This window comes from Sphaeramia orbicularis, chromosome 2 (genome assembly GCF_902148855.1).
Source record: "Sphaeramia orbicularis chromosome 2, fSphaOr1.1, whole genome shotgun sequence".
Taxonomy (NCBI): domain Eukaryota; kingdom Metazoa; phylum Chordata; class Actinopteri; order Kurtiformes; family Apogonidae; genus Sphaeramia; species Sphaeramia orbicularis.
This window is the reverse complement of record NC_043958.1, coordinates 2,713,420-2,741,095: the sequence shown is the minus strand read 5'-3', so window position 1 is coordinate 2,741,095 and position 27,676 is coordinate 2,713,420. Positions and strand designations below refer to the sequence as shown.

The 27,676-nt window shown below is 34.1% G+C and overlaps 2 protein-coding genes across 2 annotated transcripts in view; both read left to right on the top strand.

Moving 5' to 3' along the window:
* LOC115431961 (NACHT, LRR and PYD domains-containing protein 3-like) overlaps positions 1 to 27,676 on the top strand; it is a 592,418-nt gene that overhangs the window by 524,895 nt on the left and 39,847 nt on the right. The gene's annotated exons all lie outside the window — the stretch shown is intronic.
* On the top strand, positions 99 to 25,726 carry ddx4 (DEAD (Asp-Glu-Ala-Asp) box polypeptide 4). The gene is made up of 22 exons (XM_030153043.1): positions 99 to 198; positions 9,377 to 9,412; positions 9,545 to 9,599; positions 10,666 to 10,704; positions 10,787 to 10,837; positions 12,630 to 12,689; positions 12,791 to 12,826; positions 12,912 to 12,935; positions 13,027 to 13,077; positions 14,023 to 14,061; positions 14,140 to 14,175; positions 14,250 to 14,294; positions 14,381 to 14,523; positions 16,993 to 17,145; positions 18,654 to 18,808; positions 20,117 to 20,246; positions 21,085 to 21,251; positions 21,660 to 21,805; positions 22,754 to 22,853; positions 22,931 to 23,201; positions 25,083 to 25,190; positions 25,271 to 25,726. The coding sequence occupies exons 2-22, from the start codon at positions 9,392 to 9,394 to the stop codon at positions 25,346 to 25,348; spliced, it is 1,908 nt and encodes a 635-aa protein (XP_030008903.1). The 5' UTR covers positions 99 to 198; positions 9,377 to 9,391; the 3' UTR covers positions 25,349 to 25,726.

Sequence of the window (27,676 nt, the reverse complement as noted above, 5' to 3'; positions counted from 1 at the left end):
TGAACGAGTCCAGCTGTTTTCTGACAGAATTAGACAAATAACACAGAAGTCATCCTGCAGAGTGGAGGAGATGATCCCCCAGTGTCGAGGAGTTCCCTCTGTTCATCATCTATGGACCGCCCCCAGCACAGGAGGGGGAGGAGCCAAGCACTGCCACTCACTGTCAGCTGATGATGGAGAGGATTCAGTTCAATTCAGGTCAATTCAAGTTTATTTTATTTTATTTTATTTTAGTTTAGTTTAGTTTAGTTTAGTTTAGTTTAGTTTAGTTTAGTTTAGTTCAATTCAGTTTAGTTTAGTTTAGTTCAATTCAGTTCAGTTTAGTTTAGTTTAGTTAAATTCCATTCAGTTCAATTCAGTTCAGTTTAGTTTAGTTTAGTTTAGTTTCGTTAAGGTCAGTGTAGTTCAGTTCAACTCAGTTTAGTTTAGTTTAGTTTAGTTTAGTTCAGTTCCATTCAGCTCAATTCAATTCAGTTCAATCCAGATCAATTCAATTATTCACTCTGGTTCAGTTCAGTGTGGTTTAATTCCTTTTTAATTACATTCATGTTATCTTAACACAGTGATTCTCAAAATGTTTGTCACCTCCCAACTCAACAAGACTGTAACAATAGTTCAACTCGTTATTGAAAGAAACATCAATATTACAACTGTTCTTTTTGCTTTTCTTTGTGTAAGTTGTTCTGCCAAAGGAAAAAAAACAAAAACCGTACAGTTTTGCTTGAATAAAACAAATAAACTCAACCGGACTTTACCAAATAAAAATATGAAATGTGCATTTATCTTTTTGTAACTATGACAATAAAGCAAAAATATTTTTTACAACAATTAAAAAAAGTGATGAATATCTCAACAGTATCAGTGGCTGTAATGAACCCATTTTACATTGAACAGACTCAGAAAAAAAAACAAAACACTGCACATTTTTCTTTTGGCCCCAGTAAAGTATGCGTTGTATATTGAAAATGTGCATGTTTATGTGTATGTATAATATGTTTTTGTCCTATACTGTATGTAGTCTTTTTTTGGTATTAGTGGAAGCGTTAATAGAACATGGTGAGCCCGGCCATGTGTTTATTTCTATCCCTTCCAGTCTGAGTAAATCCTCTTAGCATGTGGGAAGCTAAAGTGAGACATCAGACTCTACCTTTAGCGATCGTAGCTAATCTGAGCTCCGCCTCAATGACTTCCCTCATCTACTCAATCTGCAAAGAAGAAGAAACGAAGAAATAAAACCCAAACATCGTAGCCCATAAAGACCCAGTTCCTAAATTCTCTAGATTTAACTTTTCTTAAGTGATTTATCACCAGTTAGTGCCATATTATCTTCTGTATGTTGTGTTTTTTTCAGTGAGAATCATGTATTTTCCTATATTTAATTCACTGATCATGTAGATGCTCATCAAAGTTGGGGGTTATTATAGAAAGAAAAAGGGACTTTTTCAGCAAAGATATCATTAACTGAACATAAAAACAAGCATCTCCATTCCCTGTCACTGATCCAACTAAATGGGTTTTGCTGGTGAATCAGTGTTGTAGAAGATGACAGTGTTTCCACGGTAACTACAAAGCCTCTGAACGTCCAAATGGGTCATATCTGATGACCACGAAAAGATGACAAACTGTATTTTACACCAATTATTACATGTATTGATAGGATTAGTAGTTCAGGAGTTATTAAACATTTTAGATCAGCAGATGGTTTTGGTCGGTGGTGGGTGTTTGGGTCTTTATGGGTTAAAAAGAGCGGATACATACTGAGAAAACAGGTTCTCATGTATTGACACTTAACCCTCATGACAAAAACACTAAAATGAATGCCATTCATTTTATGGCATGGGATTAAATGTAGATAAATTGTACTTTGAATCTCATTTGGCTGTTTTCATTTATTTACTTATTTATTGTTATTAACCCCCCGCTTTCCTCTTTATTCTTTTTCTTTCTCTCTCTCCCCCTCCTTTTCCTTTCTCCTCATCTCACTTAGTTTCAGCTACCTAATAATTGTATTTGGTCATATCCCTGATTTTTTTTTTTTTTAATTAATTAATTTATTCCTTTTTTTTTCTGTTCTCTTTTATTTTTCTTGTGAAGTCCGTATCACAACAGTCACGCCACATACACATCTTACACACTCCACCACACACAGAACATTTACACAACCAGGACAGGACATCGATTTTTATTACTGACTGACGTGTTTCTTTTGTATATTACATACCACATATCTTAACCCCCCCCACACACACATTATGATGATGTAATGTAAATATTGTATAATACTGTACTTAAATCTCTTTGTCACTTGGTGTCGCTTCAATAAAGGTAAAAAAAAACAAAAACAAAAAACACTGAAATGATTCACTTGTTTTAACCCTTTCATGCATAGTGGTCACTGTACTGGACAGCTGTTCAAAAGTATTCTCTTGCATATTCATGGATTTTGTTGTCTTAGTTCCATATCAGCTGACACAGTGGACACTAATGCATCATCCCAAACACTCCAATTCATACTATTACTGTAACTTTGCTGTTCTTGATACACCTGATCAGCAGTAAAATGTTTGAGTGTAAAAAAATTGCTAATTGTTATTAGACTTTAATTAATAGTTGTTGGGTTTTTTTTAAAGAAAAAGTTATTTTTTTGCATGTTATCTCCATGAAGTGAGTAATAACTAGTATTAGAGTATGTTAAAATGTGAGAAAACATCAGTTTAGTGGCATTAAAAATGTTTTTATTTCATAGTTTTCACACAGTGTATCAGTAAATATATGTTTCTTGGCTTCTAAAATTAAACGCATGATGTCCAGCTGAGTGGACAGTTTTGTAACTCCAAGAAAAATAGGTTCATTAAAAAAAAATTAAATTGCATTGTTGTTTTTCATGCCTAAAGGAGAATAAAAACACTCAGGAAAAAAATCTTGATTAAGGTGCTTATAATTCATGCATGAAAGGGTTAATTCACATTTCTACAGAACTGCAACCAAATGGATTTTGGAGCTTCAATATCTCTATATTTCTTTTATTGAAAAGTAGCAAGACGTGCAAAAAGCCAAAACAGCAGCGACACACTGCACAGATAATGTGGATAAATGTTAGAAAACTCCTGCCTGGTGTGAAAAGTGTTCTAATGATGTTCTTATATTAGTTCATATCATGTGGTGGTCGATGTCAGCTCTAGCTGTAATCTGATTGGTCGACTGACAGTTCACATGTGGGATGTGTGTTGTGGATCAGATGAAGCAGCAACGGAGTCAGATTAGGTGATGTTAATGGGATTAGAGCTAATCTGGCGAGAGTTAATCTGGCAATGGTGAAAATGAACCGGTGACACACAGTATATAGAACAGAAGGTGCCTTTTTAACACCGTCAGAGTTCAAATCAACGCTTGCCTGGTGTTTAAATGCCAACATCAACACTATGGTAGTTAATATTTAACTATTTAATGCTTGTCCTGTTCAACACTGGGTCCCCAAAATGACATTCAGGATAGTATGAGTGTTTTTTTGTTTTAACTCTCCATCAAGAGGGAGCTAAAATAATTAACTGTACATGAAGGTAGAGTTACGGTACTGTGAAAGACTACACAGCAAATCAAGTAGTGTTAATTCTATAGAGTTGAGTGTTGATTTAGGTGTAGTTTTTACACTTCTGCGGTGTTAAATAGGTCTATGGGTGGAGCTAATTCTGCAGTCTCATTGTTTGAAGTCATGGCGACAGTCTAAAGGGGGCGTGTCATGTGGATGTTGGGTTGTAGCAGCGATATGTTGGATCAGTGACAATGTAACACTATGAGGAAAGTACTCTGTAGAGTTAATAATCACATTAATGTTATTATAATGTATTACTCCTACTCACAGTAACTTAACTCTACTTTCATCTATAGTTAATTAGCTCAGCTCTTTCGATTGAGAGTTAAGTTCACTGTTTGAGCATGATGTAGGAAAGTACACTGCAAAAAATGGTGTCTAAAAACAAGATAAAAACACTAAATCTGAGGGGAAATGCACTCAAAACAAGTGAAATACCTGTCCATGCGGCAAGATAATTTCACTTGACAAGACTTCTTAAATTCAGATTGTTAAATCCAAAAATAAGTACGTCTACAGGTGTATGAACACTTAAAATAACAAATTAACTCTTAAAATCTAACACTTCTAAATCTAAGTTGTTGTTTTTTTATCTTGGTAAGAACCAAATCATTTGCAGTGTGTTAAAGTCAGAAAGAAAACCTTCAAGAGCCATAAAGAGTTAAATATAAACTACCATAGTGTTGATTTTAACACTTCAGTAGTGGTTCCCATGGAAACACCTGATGAGTGTTGATTTCAACTCTGAGGGTGCTAAAATAGTTATTTCAAATTTGCAGTGTATTTACTAAGCATGACCCCACGTATAAATATTAGAGATTGTCATTAACTCTGTAGAGTACTTTCCTTATGGCATTAACCCATAAAGACCCAGTGCTACTTCTGTGGCAGTTCTCAAATAAATGTTTCTCTCTATTTAACTTTTCTGAAGTGATTTATCACCTTTTATTATAATATTTTCCTCTTTGTTTTGCATTTATTCCGCTGTATGTCATGTATTTTTCTGTATTTAATTCACAGACCATGTAGATGTTCATTAAAGCTCAGAGTAAATTCAAAGGTTATTATATCAAAACAGACAAAAACTGAAGAAAAAGAACCTTTTCAGTAAAAATATCAATAATTGAACATAAAAACATGCATCTCCATCTACTGTCATTGATCCAACTCCATTGGTTTTACTGGTCAATCAATGTTGTAGAACACTGTAAAAAAAAAAAAAAAAAAAAAAAAAAAAGTCAAAAAACTGTAATATTCCGGAAGCTGGGGTGCCAAAAAAATACTGTTTATTAACAGAAATACGGTGATTTTCCATAATTAAAATACAGTTTTTTTGCCCTAACTTTACATGAGATTGTGCTTTTTTTTTTTTTTGACCTTTTAATATTTAATAAAGAATATTTATATGTATTAAAACAGACAAATTACCTATAAATATGGACGACCATTGTTATAAAACAAATATTAGGGCTTACATGTTATACATTCACAAAATCACACTTATTCAACATTTTTGTTGCGAAACCTCCCGTAATTACACAAGATATTCGTCAATTAACAAACAAGTCTTGTTAAAATTACAGAATAAATACTTCTTTTACAGTTAATTGTCAGTAATTTTATCTGGTTTTATTATTGTTTTATTTATTTTTTTACAGTATTAAACTTTAAATTAACAGTTTAATCTCATAAATAGAAAAGAAATATTTGTGAAATTATCATACATTTGCAAATGTATTTTAACTGTATTTTTCTGTGAAAAAAGAAAAAAAAAAACTTTTAAAAATGGAAATTTTATGGTTATTCAGTTACAGTTTTTTCATCTTATTTTACATTTGACATGTAAAATCACGGTCTAGTTTTGTAATTTCATTGATATTTTCCTGTATCTTAAAAATATAGAAAAAATCTGCAAAATAAACAGTAAAAATTCTGTTAAATTACAGTTGTTGTTTTTTTTACAGTGAAGATGACAGTGTTTCCACGGTAACTATGGAGCCTCTGAATGTCCAAATGGGTCATATCTGATGACCATGAAAAGATGAATAACTGTATTTTACATCAATTATTTACATGCATTGATAGAATTAGTGGATCAACAGGCATTAAACAGTTTAAATAAGGAGATGGTTTTGGTCGACAGTGGTTGTTTCGGTCTTTATGGGTTAAAAAGTAAGTGATCGACAAGATAAGATAGGATAAGATAAAATAAGATAAAACTTTATTGATCCCACCATGGGGAAATTTCACAGTTGACAACAGCAACATACAGCACACCAGTGCAAGAGAAAGACAGGTAGAAAAAAGAAAAACACAAGTGAGAGTGACATATAAAGGAAAATGAGAAATTTAGTATTTATATAAATAGAGAATTGGAATTAAACATTCTTCAAAATTTTAATTTGAATGATATTTGTCACATTATTGACATTATTTACTTTGTGATTGCACATGTATCGCCACAACAACCAGACATCATCCATGACACGCCCCCTGGAGACTGTCGCCATGACTTCAAACGCTGAGACTCCGCCCACAGACCTCTTTAACTCAGCAGGAGTATAAAAAACAGCCCCCCCAGTATTAACACTCATCAATTCAACTGTAGAAAATTAACATTGCTCATTTAAACAGGTTCATTCAATGACATGAATTATCAGAAAACCCTCCAAATGAAAATGGACATTTACGTTCAAAACTGGAACTGGGTGTTTGAATCATATCATGTGGGTTGTTGTAACTGAAATATTTTGTAATTCAAGAGGAGTTTTTGGTTTTTCTTCTTTGTTTTCCTCACTGATATTATTCATTTTGGTGATTCATCGACAGTTCTAGCTCAGGTATGTAATGTTATTTATTGTGAAAATGAAAATAAAAGTTGTCTCATGTGAGGATCAAACTCGTGTGGTGACTCCCTGTGTGTCTTTGACAGGATCCAGGTTCCTCACTGATCCCATGTGCATTTATAATTGTTCGGCTGCTCCAGAGTCAGCTTGTTGTTTCTGTCGTCCATGGTTACATGTGAATCACCGCTGACAGATTATCACCCTCCCACTGTGGACGGACTCTGTAACACTGTAGTCTGATGGGCGCTGAGTCATTAAATCGATTTTTTTTTTTGGTTTTCCGTCTTTCTTTTTATTGAGCTGATTAAAAAAATGTATTTCCCCTTAAGGAGCGAGGAAGTTCTGTACACCCTTAAAGACGCCCTTAAAGTTCTGTCCCACCCATAAAAGTCCTTCCCAACCACCTTAAATACATAATGTGCACAGTTGTGTAGTAAAGTCAAAATGTTTTTCAGAAAGTTTCAGAGTTAAATCACCTTGAGCCATAAACAAAAATACCAAATTCTCAATAACTGTCATATTTTTAACCCTTTAAATGCTGTGTTTGTAATGTAAACAAACCATTTTTTATATGCAAAAAACACAAAAAACTTTTTTTTCCAATATTCTACATAAAAATTACCTTTTTTTTTTGCAGCCTGGCATGTGTAAACGATTAACAACATTATTTTTGTTCTAGGTCCAATGTTAAGTGCTAAAATGTGTCTGTGCATTTTTTATTCACTTCATAGAAGCGTGTTAGTGTAGTAATTTTCTAATTTTAGTAATTTTAGTGGCTGGTTTGGAATATTAAAAATCTAAAATTGTGAAAAATATGACATTTTATTACACGAAGAGCTAAGTGCACATAATATGTTCACCTTAGACACCTTATTTTGTTCAGTTTCTAAGCTATGTTTATTGTCTTAACTTATTTTTTTAAATTTTATTAACTGCTTAGATTTCAGTTTTGTTCATTTTCTTACTTATTTTGTCCATTTTCTTCCATATTTTGCTCATTTTCTTTCATATTTTGTTCATTTTCTTGCTTATTTTGTTCATTTTATTCCATATTTTGTTCATATTCCATATTTTTTCCATTTTCTTCCTTTTTTTTTCCCATTTTCTTATTTATTTTGTTCATTTTCTTCCATATTTTGTTAATTTTCTTCCATATTTTGTTCATTTTCTTACTTATTTGTCCATTTTCTTCCATATTTTGTTCATTTTCTTACGTATTTGTCCATTTTCTTCCATATTTTGTTAATTTTCTTTCATATTTTGTTCATTTTCTTACTTATTTTGTCCATTTTCTTTCATATTTTGTTCATCTTCTTACTTTGTCCATCTTCTTCCATATATTGTTCATTTTCTTCCATATTTTGTTCATTTTCTTACTTATTTTGTACATTTTCTTGCTTTTTTTGTTCACTTTCTTACATATTTTGCTAATTTTTCAGCATTTTGTTCAGTTTACAGCTTTTTCCAGACAAGATATAATACAATTTGTGTTTACAACGGCAAAAATACAGAAAACTAAGTGTAGAAAGGCAGACAGAGACATTCACAAGTGAAACATGAAATATAAAAGAGAATCTGCAATTTATATTACTTTTTTTGTACATATACACGTTATTTACATATAGTAGTAAAATAAACAGTGAAGCTTTGGAGAGGAGTGTGTGTTTCTCTACCATTCATGAATGTAATCTGTGTGACTGAGTCCAAACCCTGTGAGTGTTGTTGGAGGTTCAGGTTCAGTCGATTAAACTGGGACAGTGTGGTGTATTCCCAGTGCTGCTGATGTGTTAAGTCACTGCTGACGGCTGCAAATCATCTGACTCACCAATTAAATTCATTACAGCCCCAGTGCCTGCTGCGTCACTAAACAACCCCCCCCCCCCCCCCCCCCCCTTATTTTGAGCTTTTTTGTTAAGTTTGTTTTTTTTTCTTTGTAAAGTGCTTGGCTGTTTGGATAAGGTTGAAGAAAATGAGAAATTCCAGAATAAATACTTGGATTTTTAATGTTTTCTTGCAGCAGTCATTTGCACATGTGCAGATCATAGTGGAAAGACACAAAACATTTAGTAACAGGCAGAATATTGTTAAAACTGCACTTACTTCTCTTAGGATGTTTCAGGTTATTCATATTTGTTCAGGTTATTGACATTTTTTATTCACAGCCAAATATGATCTCAGTAAAATAATAACATAATAACCTATAAATAATTTTTTAAATGTACAAGAATTTGAGACACAGCAATAAAATGATGTTAAAATTGCAGTAATGTTGTTTGTGTTTGTTCATGTTATTCACATTTTTGAGAAAGTGTAATTTGCTAATGATTTTGATGTCAAATTACTTTTTTACACTAAAACAAACCGTAAATTGTGGGTTTTTCATTATTTATATGTTATTATGATAGTATTTCTTTAGTCTGACTCATTTTAGATCACATTGGTTTGTATGTCCGTTTACATATTAGCAAACTTGTCCATCTGGCGGGAAAACGACGGACCTGGCAACCCTGTGGTGACCGTGTGCAAAATTCACGCTGACCTCTCGTGCGCGAGACAAGGAGGACGTCGAACAGAAGCTCGTTAGAAGTTTATTAAGGTAAGGTTGTGCATTTGTTAGGTTCTTTTTTTTACGTCTATCCCCTTAAAACACTTGCTACCTCATCTCACCGGGGAAATTCTCAGTTTTAGACTTTTCCGATAGTGCTGCTTTTGAAGCTTGGTTAAATCGTCTGTTCTCGTTAGCTAGTTAGCTTAGCTTCAGTCAGCACATGGGTAAGCTAGCGAATGCTGTGATGCACGTGCAGGGCCCGAAAGATTTTAATCGGTTAATAAAGGCAAAGAGAAATAATATGATACTTATATTTGCAATTGTTATTTTATCAATGTAACTGATGGTACCCCTTTGGTTTCCACGTTTTAATGGCGACTTTGTTTGAAGTTTTAGAGTTCAAAAATGGACGAGTGGGAAGAAGAGGTAAGCTAACCTGCTGTTAGCCATAATTGAAAAGGCTAATTTACACGCTAGCTTTGTGGGGGTTTTTTTGGCCTTGACCACAAACAAGCTAAGCTAAATACCGGATTTAAATTAACCTTCTTTTTTCCACAGACAAGTACTCCCGGTACTTCTGCAAATACATTAACAAGTCCCATCTCTAATGGAGGTATGTTAACTATGAGTTTGGTCTTTTTTTCCTTTTTTTTTTGGTCGGATACTTTTAGTCCTGGTCTTTCTTGAACTACATGATGTCATTTTTTTCTCGTCTCTTCTGTAGGGGAAAAACAAATAATGGTTTTGAATTCTTGTTGTAATTATATACACGTGTGATAAGAATGTATTTTGTGTATACTCAACCAATGCATCCAAATTATGCATCGATGTATGACGTCATTAGAAATTTCTAGTTGTATACTGACAAACTATTTTTATGTTCACGTTTTCAATAAAATATATTAAGTCACACAGAAAGCGGTTGCGCTCACGGAAGCTGATGAAACGAATATATTATGACAATATTGCGGAGCTTCTTTGGTGACGTGAGGAAAAAAATGTTAATACGAGGCCACGAGTTCGTAACCACGGAGAAGGAACCTGTACGCATGCGCAGTCTGGAATCACTGCATCTTCTGCTCGTTAAATAATGTCTATGAAGTGGTGACGTATTTTTGACAGCAGAGTCACGTTGGTGAATTTGTGACGGAGAAAGGGCAATTATAAAGAAGCAGGCTGTGTGTAATTCTTGTTGTCAAAATGTATTTATTCACATTCTGATGGATAAACTACACACAATACATTGTATGCATGACTGAACCTCTTCAAGTGTTTGTCAACATTTATCTCTTGCACAACTATAGACTAACATGCATGCGTTTCTATCTTATGCACAAGGATATTTTGACAGGAATTTTACCCCATGCCATGCATTGTTTTTTTTGTTTTTTTTTCCCTCACGTCACCAAAGAGTCTTCATACAATATCAACAACTGAAAGGTATATTTGGCGTGCATTGTAACAAACATTTCATGACAAATTTACATGATAACTCTCCATTAAAGGGAAGAGAAAACACTGCCTCCAAAATGCTCACAGCTTTTAGTGTGTGCCATATCTGATCTGTTTTTCTTTCACTTTGATTACATGGTAACTCGTGACAGCCATGTCGAATACATTAAAAATGATTTGTTGAAATGATACACTTTTAATATGTACTTTCCTCTAATGCACTGAAGGAAACTTTTGGAAGGCCGATGATGGTGATAATGCAAGAAGTGAGTTCAAAAACTATGACCATTTATTGTGAAACTATGCAACTCTATATCCTTTTCTACCAATTCATATTTTACTCCTTAGGTTTTGGTGGGAGAGGAAGAGGCAGGGGAGGATTTAAAGGCTCATCCACAGGTAACCAGTAGAGCATGTTTTTGTGCTAAAACACATTGATTGTCCAGGTGAGTTAGAATATATATTTTTATGTTAGGGTGGTACCTTGAATTGGCCTAAAATTGGTACCAGTGCATTATTGGTCTGTCATTTATCCACAGTTTAATGGCATATAGTTAAAGTTAACTTTGTCAGTTTTGCCATCCGTACAGCACATGCATTCAAAACTCCGAGATCCACAGTGCACCAAGGAATATTTAAAAAAAAAAAAAAAAAAAAAGGATATAACTTTGGGGTTTTATCAGATTGGCAATTTTATGAGATCCTGGGTCTATTGAACTTTATTTGCTACATAACCCTTGGTATTTAAATAATGTAAATAGCTCATTCTAGCATTGAAATTAACATTGGTGCTTTAACACGCACACACACACACACATACATATATATATATATATATATATATATATATATATATATATTTTATACATGCAGGTAGAGATGAAAATAAACGTGGCGATGGTAAATCCTCACATTTCTAGGAAAAGAATTACAATGATTACAACATTAAGAAGTATCAGATTGCCTTAAATTACAATGTCAGGGTTATGAGCATATTACTCCATGTTACTGTGGTTGTATGTATATATGTTTGAGGCCATTGCAAAGGGTTTTAGGTCATTTTGGATATTTTTACTCAGACCAGGGGCCACAGTAAGTAAGTAGGTGCACAATTTAATCAAATTGCAATGATGAGTATGTTTACATGCTCTCTATTATTCAGAATATGACTGAATTTGACCGGGTAAATGTAAATGCCATATACTGTGTGGATATTGTGAGTCTTTTGTCTGAATTTTAAGATTGATTTCAGTTTTACTGCAGGCTGCAAAGAAGAGAAACAGATTAGAATTTGCTAGAAAATATGTAAACATGGACACTTTCACGGCCTTTCATATTATATTGAAGTAAAATTAATTGAAAACACAGGTATTTGATGACATTAATTAAAATTGTTATATGAAACAGACTACATTTCATTATGTATAAACTTTGGAGATTCAGTAATTCTCAACTAGTAGGATGCCAACCCACTTTCAGTGGTTCGTGAGCCTTTGGGCAAAAAAATATTGTTACAGAATAAATCTGTGCTTTATTTTTTTAATGGTGCTGAGCATTGTCCATTCACACCCTCCAACAGTAGGTGGCAGTATTGCGCAGTAATGCTAATTAAGACCAGACATTTAACAGCATAAAAGACCCAAATGTTTCAATTTAAATCATGGTTAAACTCAGGTATGATGATGACTACATCAGATGTGGTTTTAGCTGCATTGGACAAAAACCTCAGTGTGTTTAAAGCTTGAATAAATGACTAAATACACTTCTAACTTTTAAACAAGCATACTTTTTAGTTTTGATTAAAATGCACCTAATTTTGTGTTATAGGGAATATTTCCCTCTTTAGTATCTCCAGCTGCTGGTCAGTTTGGTTTATCATTAAAATTTTGTGTTTTTATACTGTAATATTCTGTATTATCTCGGGTTCAAAACACCATCTTTTTATGAAATAAATTGAAGAAGTTTAACTTTTATCAATTTGGGTCACAGCTTGTCATTGAGGGGTAAAAGTGGGTCCTGAAGCTAGACCAGTTGAGAACCACTGTCATAGAGTATAACAATAGTAACAGCCAGTGGTAAAATCAATAACAGGAGTAAGACAAAACAAAGCCTAAATTCACTTTTCTATAGTGATAGTTCATGGTTCTATTTTATGTGATGCTACTTATTCACATGGGCTCATTCTTTACAGATGGCGGCAACTGGAACAGTTCAGGGGGTGAACGAGGGGGTTTTAGAGGAAGAGGCCGAGGTGAGGCTTGGACTGTGATAACGGATCAACAGAAGTTAATGTCTGCTTTACGTTATGTACAGTTACACTTATTAACTTAAAATGTTTATTTTATTTAACAGGACGTGGTCGTGGATTCAGCCGATCAGATGAAACTGGTAAATCTGTTCTAATGTTTTGGTTCTGGCTTTACTGTGGATTATTTGGACTGCAATTAACCTAAGTATCTGTTTATTTTTACAGAAGATAGTGAAGAGCATCAAGACAGTGAGTTTTATTGAAGTGACGGTGATTGTTCTGAAGTTGCTGTATTTCTTCTGCATCTATGATTGTGAAGTTCTATATTTTCTCTGAACAGGGTTTAGAGGAGGAAGCAGAGGTGGACGAGGCAGAGGAGGTTTCAATTCAGGTAACACTGAACCCTTTAAAAATATATTTTGTGTTTTTACACATGAACATGTAGCCTGGCCAGCCATCGGGTTTTCTCAGTGTACAACTGCTGCGTCACAAAAAATTCACATCTATTTTTTGCAAGAATTACAAAGTTCCTAAAAGTGAAGTTCCTCTGACATTTTCATCCTAAAATGTATTCAGTGTATACCTTAAACCCTCTATTTTACAACCTAATAATTGGTTAGAAAAAAAAAAAAATTGATCAGATCTAAACAGCAAGAGTTTTGACAAATGGCAGCGTCACAGATGGACAACAAAAGTAAATATTAAATTAAACATTTTTCTTATTACAATTATCAGTATAATATAAATTGTTTTATAATATTTAAAACATATAAGTAATGTAAACATTATATTCTAATGTATTTTGCATAGATATATGCATTTATGAAATTTAAAGGATGTGTTTAGAATATGATGTAAATAATATAATAAATAAATGTAGTTTTTGGAGTTTTTATAATGAACCCAGAATGACAGCACAAAACTTTGTCACTTTCTAAACATTCACACTCACAAAACTCCTCAAATTTATTATTCACAAATTTTTCCTCATTTCGAAAATCAAAATACATTTTTCTGAAAATATAAGTAATTACCGTCTCAAAAATATGTTAGGTGAAGATTTTTGTATTTTAATTGTTTTGACTAAATGTTAACCTTCCCTTGAGTTCACCCTTATGTTTACACTTGATACTTATATGTACACTTTTTATTCTATTATAGTTAATTCTTTATACCATCTATTTATTCTTATTCTGTTGTTACCTCTTTTAAAAAATTGCTTGACTTTTTAATTAGATGGTTAGAGAGAATCACCTCTGAATTTCAATTCTGTGTTCAGTACATCTAGTGAATTGACAAAATAGTGATGAAAATGTTTTTGATGTTTGTGATGAAGGTGGAGACTGTGAAGGCAGAGGACGCTTTGGCAGAGGAGGTAAAACACGAGTCATTATCAAGGAATTCACCAGTGAGTTTGCAGGTTAATTATGTGTTTGTTTGTTTTTTCTTGCAGGATACTGTGGAAAAGATGAAGAAACATTTGCTCCAGGTTGTAGTAGTTTTTAATAACCTAATGATGTTTTGACTGATGTGGTGTTATTGAACTAACTTTATTTAAAACAGTATTGGATAGAAACTTGGACAACAAGGCTGAAGGCGATGGTGAACGTGAGTGAATAAAAGAAATGCAGGTTCAGATTTGAGCGGTGAGCGTTTCCAACTTCAACACACATGGTTTATGGTCTTTCTTTTAGGACCGAGAGTCACTTACATTCCTCCGACCATCTCCAACGATGAGAATTCCGTTTTTGCCCATTACAAGTCCGGCATCAACTTCGACAAGTATGACGACATCCTGGTGGACGTTAGTGGGAGCAACCCGCCCAAAGCCATCATGGTAAACCTGTTAAAATAATGGCTTATTTTTAACCTTTAAAGACCCACAACTTCCAATTGTAATTTTTCACCATTTATTATAATATTATTCTCTGCATTTTTCAGTGTAAATCGTGTATTTTCCTGTATTTAATTCACTGATCGTGTAGATGTGCATGAAAACTCAGAGTAAATTCAAGAGCAGGGAAAAAATATGTAAAGTGACTTTTCAGCTAAATCTATCATTAACTGAACATAAAAACAAACATTTACAACCTTAATTTGCTCATTTTTATTAATTTTACTTGTTTTGTTCATTTTGTTTCCTATTTCATGATTTTCATGATTCATTTTGTTTCCTATTTCATGATTTTTCTTCAACTTTTGTTCAGTTTGTGGCTTATTTTGTTCACATGACTTTATTTTGCCCTGTTTTTCACTTTCGTTCAATCTATAGATTACTTTGTTTTTAAGATAAGACTTTATTGGTTCCACCATGGGGAAATTTAACAGTTGGCAGCAGCAAATGCAAAAACAAAGCGCAAAGATGACAGTAGGGCTGCACGATTTTGGCAAAAAAAAAAAATCCCGATTTTTTTTTTTTTTTTCCTTCTAAAAATTCGATTTCGATTTTTGGGTATAACTAGAAAAGGCAACAGCAGTCAGCATGTCGTTTTCGTGAGCAGCCCACAATGCAAGCCACTGCTCTGACCTCAAAGCTGTGATGGGATCACGTGATGAACCCACAGTTTTGTTTTGTTTTTTCTCTTCATTAAATCTTTGAAATGAAGTAGAGTATACAAACAATGTATACAACAAGAAAATAACATAAGTTTGTCAGGGGGAATACACTATAAGAAAATGTACAAATCAGAGCAAATACTGATAGTTGTTACAGCCTTTTTGTTTCCACATTTATCGAACAGCTTTAAATAAATTTCAACATCTTACAAAACATAAATAATATTTGGTTTTGTGTTACAGAATTTACATTTGTGAATGAAAAATTTAGCAAGTAAGAGGACTAAATTAATTTTTTTTTTTTATAGTTTTTTTTTCTTCTTTCTTTTCTGGGTATCTGGTCCACAGCAGTGATACCAGTGTAAGTCAGTGACAGGCATCAGTCGTGCGTGTGTGCGTGGACCAGGTTAATATGAGTGATCCACATGCGGTTCTATTTAAACTGGAGGATCTGTGCGTGGAACAGACCGACCCAGGACACACTGGAGGGATTCTGTCCCTGGAGCTGGTGGATGTGTGTGGGCACAGGGCTGTGTGGGCTCCTCTGCTGAGGCTGCTGACCCCGAGACCCGGACCCGGTTCGGAAGACAGTACGGTACTGATCCGGGACAACGTAAGATGAGTGATCCGCTTGCAGTTATATTTCAATTGCGGGATCCGTGCGTGAAGCCACGGCTTATATTGGTATAAGTACTGCGGGTTCATTAACAGATTTAACGTCCGGTCATTACACGGACTTCTGTGACAGACCGCTGTCACAGGAAGAGCCTACGGTAGCCCGCGGGCACGCGGAGGCGTGCGGCCCGGAGGCACGAGAGAGATGAAATCGATTTTACGATTTCCCTTTTTTAAAAATTGTCCTAATTAAAAAATCCGATTTCGATTTAAAATCGATTAATCGTGCAGCCCTAGATGACAGGCTGAAAAATATACGGTGTGAAAGATGAAATACAGAGAAAAAACCTGCTATTTATGTCACAGACAGGGAGTCGCATGGTGCTGTACAGTGCAAAATACAACCAAAGTACAATTAAAATATGATAAATACATTAAAAGCAATCAGTTGTAACAATAAATTTAGATTTAAGTTTTTATATATATGTGTGTGTGTGTGTGTATGTATATATATGTATATATGTGTATATATGTTTATATGTATATATATGTATATATATGTTTATATGTGTACATATATGTATATGTATGTATATATGTGTGTGTGTGTGTATATATATATATATATATATATATATATGTGTGTGTATGTATGTATGTATATGTACGTATGTACACACATATAATATAGATGCGCATGTTCATTTTGGCAAAGCAATTTTCAAATTTTAAGTAAATGTTTTTGCTTAATTGTTTTCATATTTGTCAATTATTATATGTTATATATTTATGTATTTCACTGCTTTGTGTTATTCTGTCTTAATAATACAGAGATGGATGAGAATTATTACAGGTGCCAAGCTTACCAACATGTTAAAAAAAATATTGCATTTTATTTAATTAAAAAAATTATATATTTTTTATAAATAAATAAAATCAATTGGTTGTTCTATTGAACAGGGACGCTGTACATTAATTCACATTGCTCTAAATGCACCAGTTTTAGCCTAATGCATCTTTTTCATCTTGTATATTATATCTCGTAATATAGTTCATAACATAATAAAGACTAATTAAACTAATGTTGTATTTACTGATAATGAGCTCTTCTCTGACTGTGACCAAAACCTTTCAGACTTTCGAGGAGGCGGGGCTGTGCGACTCGCTGAAGAAGAACGTCAGTAAGTCGGGTTATGTGAAGCCGACGCCCGTTCAGAAACACGGCATCCCCATCATTTCTGCCGGCAGAGACCTGATGGCCTGTGCCCAGACTGGATCTGGGAAAACGGTGACGTTAAACACTAGTAACCCTTTAGTGCTATGGACAGCATTCAAATGGCATCATTTAGCTGAGGCTGGGTTCTGTCTGTTATTATATTACACATTGGGGTAGAGGCCTACATTGGCCAAGGGGGAGGGGAGGAAGTGGGTGGAGCTTAGAGCAGCAGGCTGCAGCTGGTAAGAGAGATGAAAGGTTTTTATTACTTTTAACTCTGAAGTCTTTATAAATAATTGTATAAAATAGTCATGATGCTGTTTGGGAGGATTCTACTAGCGTATTTTCCTAACTTTCCTGTTTTTTTTTGCCGTCCCCACCCCACCCCACCCCAAGGTTTTTTTAATTGAATTTTTATATTGTAACAATCATAACTGTACACTTGTACATAAAATATAACATAGTTAGGTACCCCCACTCTAACAGAGTCCCAACCCCGATGCACCTCATACTCCAACTAAATATGTAAACGTTCACATTAAAAATGAGTATATAACATAAAATTAATTAATTAAAATAAAATAAAATAAAAAAAAATAATAATAATAATATATATATATATATATATATATATATATCCTTAGATAAAATGAGAAATTGTTTGTGTCCATCTTTTTAAGATAAGACAGGCTGCCACATTGTATAGAATTTGTCTACATTGCCTCTTGTGGTATATCTTCTCTAATGTCAGATTATAAGGTCTTTAATTCAAAAGTTGAATGTCGGTGGATTTCTTTCTTTCCATTTAAGTAGAATGAGGCGATGAGGTATTACAGTTGTGAAAGCATTGATGTTCTTAAAATTCTTGTTGAGGCGTTTATTCTGTGGAATCATTCCAAATATTGCAGTGAGTACATGACACTCTACTGGGGTTTCAAAGATCTCTGAAAAGAAATTAAATATTGGTTGCCAGAAATTGCTCAATTTGTTACAAAGGTAAAACGTTTGAAAGATTTTCTGGTTCCTGGTGACGTCTGTCACATTTAGAGTCAGTAGTCAACTTTACTTTGGCCAGTTCTGCTTTGGACCAGTGAAGTCTTTGTACAACTTTGAACTGCGTTACTGAGTGTTTTAGACAGATTGAAGATGAATGATTTTTCACTGTTTGTATTTTTCCAGTTTATATATTTTATGATAGTTGTATTTTAGAGAACGATCATGTAGGATATTTAGAGGTAAAATTGAGAATGAGGTACGTTATTTCTATAATCTCATAAAATTTTGTTATGTGCATTTACAGTTTTTTTTTTTTATATGCTAAAATTCAAGTCTGTTTTATTTTTTGTTATAGCACACTGTTTTAAGTATTTATTACATATAATAGTGATAATTAATGGCCAGATATTTAAAGTTAAGTTCTTCATGAAAAAACAGGTGCAAAAGAAATGGCAAAAAAAAATGTAAATTTTCTGCCACTTTTATTCCAAAAACAACATAAATAAATCTAGGCGGCCTGTTACAGTGGTAGTCCATAAAGGGTTAACATGTGACTGAAGTGGGTCTTAACTGTTTGCCTCCAGGCTGCTTTTCTTCTGCCCATCCTGCAGAAGTTCATGGCCACCGGTGTGGCAGCCAGTTCCTTCAGTGCGCTGCAAGAACCTGAAGCTATTATTGTGGCTCCAACCAGGGAACTCATCAACCAGATCTACATGGAAGCCAGGAAGTTTGCCTTTGGGTAAATAAACATTTAACCTCCTAAGACCCAGAAATGCCTGGTTGTCCTCTGTAGAGGACACGAGTTTAACAGCTTTACTTAAAAGACACTGTCCACCACAAAGGACAGTCCTTAAAAACATAAAGCGTGTCTGAAGAAATAGTTGCATCATGTCATTGATCTAAATTGTACATGTTTTTAATGCAGTCATGACTCCTTTTTTGTTAAAATGTAAGTCATCCTTTGCTCTTGGAAACATGTTCAGTCTTTGACCCTTCCATGCATGAATTGAACTAGTGTTTATTTATAATAAAATGTATCCAATAATATTTCTTCACTCTATTGTCTTCATCATAATACCCACATACTTATTGTAGTGGATTTCATGCATCAACAGTTTAACATATACTCGTTTTAATTTATTAAAAATAAACAAACCCATAAAGCTCTTTCCACAAAGAGAATTAGTGAAACCTACCATTTCAGTGTAAAATGTGAACTTCAGTTTTTTAATTATTTTGTTGATTTTCTTGCTTGTTTATTTGAGTTCTGCTGGTTTTCTTGTTTATTTTAATTTCCTTGCTTATTTTTTTTTATTCACAAATTTTTTAATTTGACATCTTATTTTGTTAATTGTCTTCGCTAATGTCTTCATTTTACAGCTTATTTTCTTCATTTTCTTCACTAATTTCTTCATTTTTGTTAATGCTTCATTTTACATCTTATTTTGTTAATTTCTTTGCTTCTGTTTGTTTTCACTAATTTCTTCATTTTACAACTTATTTTGTTCATTTTTTTTTGTTCATTTTACAGCTTATTTTGCTCCTTTTTGACTTTTTCTTGTTTATTTTAAGTTTTTTTTGCTTATTTTGTTAATTCTTTAAATTCTTTTTACAGCTTTTTTTGTTCATTTTCTTCACTAATTTCTTTTCTGTTCACTTTACAGTTTAGTTTGTTCATTTCTTTGTTTATTTTGTTCTTTTTTGTTCACTTTCTTGCTGTAACCACGTTCTGGATTCATTAAACAATATATCAGGGTAAGATCAGACTCCATTTGTCCCACAGTGGCAGCATTTACAGGAAAGTCAACATGACAAATGTTAGAAAATTAATAATGTAGCTTTAAATAAAGACTGAATAACTGTCTACTGTAGTAATCTCATGCATTCAAGGGTTCAGTGACAGAGATGAGCACTAGTTTAGAACAAAATTTACATGCATGTTAAATCAGTTTTTCATTCTTATTGTTGGAAAACCAAACTATACTGGAATTATTGCTTAAATGTATTTCACAAATGTTTGAAATCACATTTTGTCTTTGACATTTAGGACTGTGGTGCGACCAGCAGTGGTTTATGGTGGAGTCAACACTGCACACCAAATCAGAGAGCTGTCAAGGGGATGTAATGTTCTGTGTGGAACGCCAGGGAGACTGTTGGATATAATAGCAAGAGGAAAGGTAAAAGCCCTGATGTTCTCTGTTGTGGAGATAAAGCCTTAACCCTCAGCTGTCCCACCCAGGGAGGGCCTTCTAATCTGCACACAGCATCGTCGTCATGTCAGAAGGGTTTTCATACAGTGTGTTTTTAACTTTTTGATATTTCATCAAATTGAGCCATGAAGAAAAATAAGATAATAAAGATATATTTTATTGATCCCCTAAGGGTAAAATTCAAGTGTAGCAGGATTACAAGACGAGGCATCAAAGACAATAGAAAAATAAAGAGAAAATAAAAATCTAAAGACTAGTTTATGTGACTAAAAATGACAAATAGCACTGCTACTACTACTAATAATGAAGTAACAAATATGTATATAGTGTATAAGTAGTAAAAAAAAAAAACACCAAATACTCAATGATTGTCATTGTTAACTCTTAAAATGCCATGTTGTAATGTAAATGAGCCAGATTTTTTTAATGCAAAAAGCAAACCCCCCCCCAATAGTCTACATAAAAATTGATTTACTTTATTTTTTGCTCCCATCTTGGAATCATTGGTTAATATGTATTATTACTTTTAGTGCTAGGTCAAATGTTAAATGCTAAAATGTGTCTGCATTTTTACTCACATGGTAGAAGGGTGTTAAAGTAGTAATGTTCCATTGTTGATTTATAATGTGATTTTAGTGACGGCATCAGAATTGTAAAAATCATGAAAAAATTAACAACTTTTGAATTCTGACCAAATACAAATTGTGAAAAATGATGCGACTTTATAACATGAAGTGCAAAGTGTGTATAATCTGCTCACCTGGACAGAAGGTGAACTGTGGAACACATGGTTTTTGTTCTTCAGGTCGGGTTGTCGAAGGTGCAGTACTTGGTGCTGGATGAAGCCGACCGGATGTTGGACATGGGCTTTGAGCCGGACATGCGCCGCTTGGTGGGTTCTCCAGGGATGCCCTCTAAGGAGAACCGACAGACTCTGATGTTCAGCGCCACCTACCCTGAAGACATCCAGAGGTTTGCACCAGTGTAGCGGTCAGGCTTTAGATGCTAATATGCTATTTAGATGAATTGATAGAATATTTAGATGCTACATATCAGTTATGCGTTACTAAAACCGTGATGCTAATTGAAGGTTGTAACAGAGAACTGGATAAGATCAGATTTTATTGATCCCACCATGGGGAAGTTTCACAGTTGACAACAGCAACGTACAGCACACCAGTGCAAGAGAAAAACGGGTAGGAAAAAAACAGAAGAGCAAAATATAAAGGATAAATAAGAAATTTGATATTCATGTAAATAGAGAATTAGAATGTAAACGTTCCTTACAATTGAAATGGTATTTGCATATGAACACATGATGTGATGGTGGTGGATTCGTGTTTTAGTTACTGTTGTCATGTTTGGATGCGTGTTTGTCAGGATGGCCGCTGACTTCCTGAAGACGGACTATTTGTTCCTGGCGGTTGGTGTGGTGGGCGGAGCTTGTAGTGATGTGGAGCAGACGTTTATCCAAGTCACAAAGTTTTCAAAGAGAGAGCAGCTCATGGACTTCCTGAAGACCACAGGTGTTTGAACGCACCACGACAGATAAACAAGACTAAACCCTTTACTGATCAAAGTTATTAACTATATTTATATATATATATATATATATATGTGTGTGTGTAAGATTTGTGTTATTGCTCTCAAATAGATGATAAAATTAAGTGGAGATTGTTGATTCGAATTTAGCACTTATCAAAACTATGATTAAAAAGTAATGACATTATACATAATTGTCATAATAGTAATTTGGGCTGAAACTGACTATTTCAATAGTCGACTAGTTGGATTATGAACCTAAAAACAAAGATAGGCCCTTAATTATAATTATTGCGGCCATAAAATACATTTTCTTTTCTTGAACAAGAACATTTGATGCACAACCATGAAAATGAATAACATAGTTTAAACAAATATTCAGTTCAGTATTCAACAAATATTGCAGCAGCAATTAAATACTTTTTATCCCTTAAACAAAAGTGCATTTTGTGTAGTTCCAGTACCTAATGAAGCTTTTTAAACAATGTAATACTCAAGAGTTGAAAATGGCAGTTAAACATTTTTCCTACCTTTCCTTTAATTGTTTTTATGATGTGCAGCACTTTGGAAATGTTCTTGTTATTTAAATGTGCTATGTAAATAAAGTGGATTGGATTGAAAAGTGCATGACGTCACTAACGACGCATGCAATCACATGATCGGGTCAATCAAGATATACCCTCTCAGATATTATATCCTGCATTTTATTTAAACTTGATTTTTATTAGGAAAAGTATGTGGTGTTTTAATTATAATGAAATATATATTGAATCATTGAAGAATATTTTTTATTAGTAATGTATTTTATGTTTTCAGTTCCTAGAAATTTCAGGTGACAACATATGAATTCCAGGCGACCCCACGGTTGAACACTCCTATAAAGGGTTAATAATATGACAGTTTTCATAACATGTATGTTGACGTGTTTGTAGGAACGGAGCGGACCATGGTGTTTGTGGAGACCAAAAGACAAGCGGACTTCATTGCGACGACTTTGTGCCAGGAGAAGTTCCCGACCACTAGTATTCATGGGTAGGTGACGTACACAGTAAGTCCAGTCATTGGTGTTGGTCGTGTTGATTTTTAACGGTAACGTGTCGTCGTACCAGCGACCGGGAGCAGAGGGAGCGCGAACAGGCCCTGGCCGACTTCAGATCTGGTAAGTGTCCGGTCCTCGTAGCCACGTCTGTCGCCGCCCGCGGCCTCGACATTCCGGACGTGCAGCACGTGGTGAACTATGACCTGCCCAGCAACATCGACGATTACGTCCATCGCATCGGGAGGACCGGTCGCTGCGGCAACATTGGGAGAGCGGTGTCATTCTACGACCCAGACGTGGACAGAGAACTCGCTCGGGCCCTGGTCTCGATTCTGTCCAAGGTGAGGTTTGGATTCAGCAAAAATACCAGGATGAGAACGACACCATGAGTAAATTCAATATGTGTGCAGTGTTCATACTCTATTCAGTTATATCACATTTATTTGCCTGTGCTTTTATTAATTAATCTGAATTATTATTTGTGGTCAGTTAATCCTTTTCGTTCAACCCACATTCAACCCAGTATGATCTGAAGTGGGCTGAACCAGTAAAATAAGAACACAATAATACATAAATAATGTCAATTCCAAATTTTTTATTTCTAACCTTTATGTTTTAGAGTGAATAAAGTAAAGTTTTATGAAAATGTTTACATCTACAAACTACAGGGTGAGTCAGAAAAAACGCTCTTTCCATTTAAAGAAATTGTACTGCTAAAACGGAAACACTGATTTTCCTTTTGACCGTACAGTCATATTGATGTGGTTATTGAGCATGTCTGGTGATGTAGTCATAGATTTATTGCATTGCATAAGAGAGAGAAGGTCCATTGTTTATGCGGCACTGAAATACCTGCCAACACAATGTATGCCACAGTGAACAAACTTGAAATTGACAACAATTACAGGAGTCGGGGCTTTGCTTTCACACTCAGGACATAGGCCTACATGACAGTGCCCAGGGAGTTTTCATCATGGCAAGACCACAGTTTACGGATGTGCAGAGAGCTTTCATGGTGACAAAATTCTGCGAAACTGGTAGCGTCCAAGAAACCATCCGGCAGTTTCAAGACCGCTTCCCTTTTTCTTGTGGGGGTATCTTAAAAACCGTGTGTATCAGACTGTTCCACAAACTCTTCAGGAACTCCGAAATCGCATCACGGCTGAAATCCAAGCCCTACAACGAACACGAATGGCGAGAAGAGCTGTGTTAGAGATGCGACAACGAGCACAGATTTGCATCAATCTGAATGGTAGCCAGGTTGAAGGTCGTGCCGGACGACTTCGTTGAGACAAAACATTTTGATGGCGAGTAAACATGCTGTAATGGTTGACAATTTCAATTTCATTCACGGTGGCATAAACTGTGTTGGCAGATATTTTGGTGCACAATAAACAATGGACATTCCCTCTGTTATGCTATGCCATAAATCAATGATTCAATCGGCAGACATGCTCAATAATCACATCAATATGACTGTATAATCAAAAGAAAAATAAGCATTTCCATTTCAGTGGTACAATTTCTTTAAATGAAAAGAGCGTTTTTTCTGACTCACCCTGTAGTGTTTAAAAAAATGTGAACAACATGAACAAACAAAATTTTACGAAGAAAAATATGTTCCTCAGGTTTCCAATTGCGTGTTTATTACAACTTCCAGATCACAGTGGATCTACAAATACACAAAACAATTAGTAACAGGTAGAATATTGTCAAAATTGCACTGACCTCTCAAAACATTTCAGGTTGTTCATATTTCTTTGTTTTTCACATTTTTTGTGAAAGGATTGTTTGTAAATGTGAACATTTTTATGTAATTTTACTTTTTTAACACTAAAACAGAAAAATTCAGAGTTTATTATTATGGTAGTATTTTAGTGATCTAGGCCACTTGAGATTGAATTGAAACCTGAACTAAAATGATTAATATCTTAAGTGAAATTTTTTACATTTACAAATTCGTCCCATGGGCCAGATTGGGCCCTGTGGCGGGCAGGTTTTAGCTTCTGTGTTTTAGAAGATGATGGTGTTTCCATGGTAACTACGGAGCCTCTGAACGTCCAAGTGGGTCATATCTGATGATCATGAACTGATGAACTGTATTTTACACCAATTATTGACATGGATTGACAGACTTAGTGGATCAACAGGTATTAATCGGTTTAGATCAGTAGGTGTTTGGGTCTTTGTGGGTTAATGTTCTCTGTGGTGGTGGTCAACAGGCTCAACAGGAGGTGCCCTCATGGTTGGAGGAGTGTGCGTTCAGCGGTTCTGGTCCCTGCGCCTCCAGCTCACCCATGAAAACCTTCAGCGCAACTGACTCCAGAAAGGTAAAGGTGACGTTTCTGTGGCGGGTTTTTTGTGTTTGTAAGCTCAGACGGGGGTCTGCTGACTCCATTTGTGTTCTCAGGGACGTTCTTTCCAAGAGAACACTGTGCAGAATCCACCTGCCGCTCAGGCTGCAGCCGCCGAGGACGACTGGGAATAAAGACCAAACACACCCACGCTGCACCGGCTGCTTTATTCTGTTTGGGTTCTGTTCTGTTCAGGTTCGCAAAATGTTGTCGCTTTTAGCACTGTGCTTCTGTTTGAGGATGAAGTCTGCCTGTGTTCTAAAAGGGTAAACCATGTCCTATTTAACACCTGTCATTTCCATCAGGCATTCATGACCAATGTAGAGTGGAATGTGTGTTTATTTTCTGTTTTTGTTAATTTTTTAATTTTTTTACATTAATGAACACCTGCTGTTTAGCATGAAGACAGTCTGACCAAACGTCTAAGCTTGACAAGAATGCCATTCATTTACATTGTTCATTTGTTTTTTCACTATATACATTAAAATGAATAAATGGTTGTTCAAAGCAAAGCCTACAGTTGTCTGATTTAACAATGACACGATGATCATATGAACCAACTGTGTTGAAATGTCAGATCTGTAACTTGGAACCATGTGGTTACTGTCACTTTGAGTCCAGACTATTTTAATGTTTTTTTCTGTGCAGTCTCTATCGTAATTTTTTATAGTAGATTCAGTGCAAAATTTTCAAGGATGATGGACAAAGACGAGAAATAATTGTGATGTAGAATTGGAGTTTCACCTGCATTTTTATATTTAAAACAACGGCCTTGAAACTGTTGAATTTGACTGGTTTTAATCGTGTTATGCCATTTGTTGAGGTTAGAATTTTTTTTTTTTTTTTGACAAACTGAATATTGTACATGATCAGCTTAAGAACATTTGTGATTTATCTAAATTGAAAAGTTTACTCATTATGTTAAGATTTAGTACTAAGGTGTGTTCATTTGTACTTTCTTGGAAAAAATAAATGGCTTAATACAGAACTTGACTTTTGCGCAAATAACCAGTTTGGTCTTCTAAAAAGCAATCAGAACTTGGCAACTAAAATGACAGATTTAGCCCAGAATTTCAAAAGTAATACCAAAATGTATAAATAACTCCAAATTTAAAAAAAAAAAAACAGAATAAAGTCTATTTCACTTCAATTTCCACAAATTATACTTAATTTTTAGTCCTGTGTAACAATGCCTCTTGCTAAATTTGTATGTAGTTGTGATTTGTCTAAAGCACAGGTGTCAAACGTGGCCTGGGGGCCAAATCCGGCCTGGCCAAGGGTTCAATCTGGCCCCTGGAATGAATTTGTGAAATGCCAAAATTACTGAAGATATTAATGATCAAGGATGTTAAAATCATTTTAGGTCATTTCAGTCTAAAGTGGATCAGACCAGTAAAATACTATCATAATAACCTATAAATAATGAAAACTGTAAATTTGTCTTTGTTATAGAGTAAAAAAAAAAAAAAGTTACACAAAAATGTTTATATTTAAAGACTAGTCTTTTACAAAAAATACGAATATCTGAAATGTCTTAATTCAAGATTTTTTTTTTTTGCTTAATTCAGCATTTTTTTGTTGCTTGATTTAAGTTTTTTTTTTTGCTTAATTCAAGATTTGTTTTGCTTAATTCAAAATGTTTTTTTTTTTTTTTTTTTGCTTAATTCAAGATTATTTTTTTGCTTATTTCAAGATTTTTTTTTTTGCTTAATTCAAGATTTTTCAGACCAGTAAAATACTATCATAATAACCTATAAATAATGAAAACTGTGTTTGTCATTGTTTGTGTAAAAAAAAAAAAAATTGCACAAAAATGTTGACATTTACAGACTAGCCTTTTTTTTTTTTTTTTTTTTTTTTTAAGTGAATAACCTGAAATCTCTTAAGAGAAGTTTGTGGAATTTTAATATTCTCCCTGTTATTTAGTGTTTTGTGTATTTGTAGATCTAATCTACTGTGATCTGTAAATTGTGATTCACATGTATAAATGATAAACTAAGGCGTAATATTGTTAACATTGCACTTATTTTACTGAAGAATTTTCAACTTGTTCATATTTGTTCATGTTATGTTCAAGTACAGTTCGTAGATGTAAACATTTTCATTACAGAATTTACTTTTTACACTCAAAAGTTCTTATCCTATTATTTATATTACTTTACTGGTCTGGCCCACTTTAGATCACATTAGGCTGAATGTGGCCCCTGAACTAATAAGAGTTTGACACCCCTGGTCTAAAGTCTTTCTTTTTGCTGTTTTTTTAAAATATACCTTAAACACATTTAAAAAAAAAAAAAAAACTATTTACCACATCAATACAATTAAACATTAAACATTACAGGCAACAGACAATATACAAATTAGAATCAAAAGACAACACAATATTTGACTTATAATTGTTCCAATTAAAAGAAATCTTGTTACATATTAATAGAGTGCGTTTTGGTTTTAATTATTAAATT

What these genes read in the sequence shown, in the direction of transcription:
- ddx4 (XM_030153043.1), top strand. Translation starts at nt 9,392, where the DNA reads ATGGACGAGTGGGAAGAAGAG. An exon ending in TGGACGAGTGGGAAGAAGAG is followed by an intron (nt 9,413 to 9,544) that starts GTAAGCTAACCT and finishes TTTTTTCCACAG; the next exon opens with ACAAGTACTCCCGGTACTTC. An exon ending in TGGTCTCGATTCTGTCCAAG is followed by an intron (nt 23,202 to 25,082) that starts GTGAGGTTTGGA and finishes GGTGGTCAACAG; the next exon opens with GCTCAACAGGAGGTGCCCTC.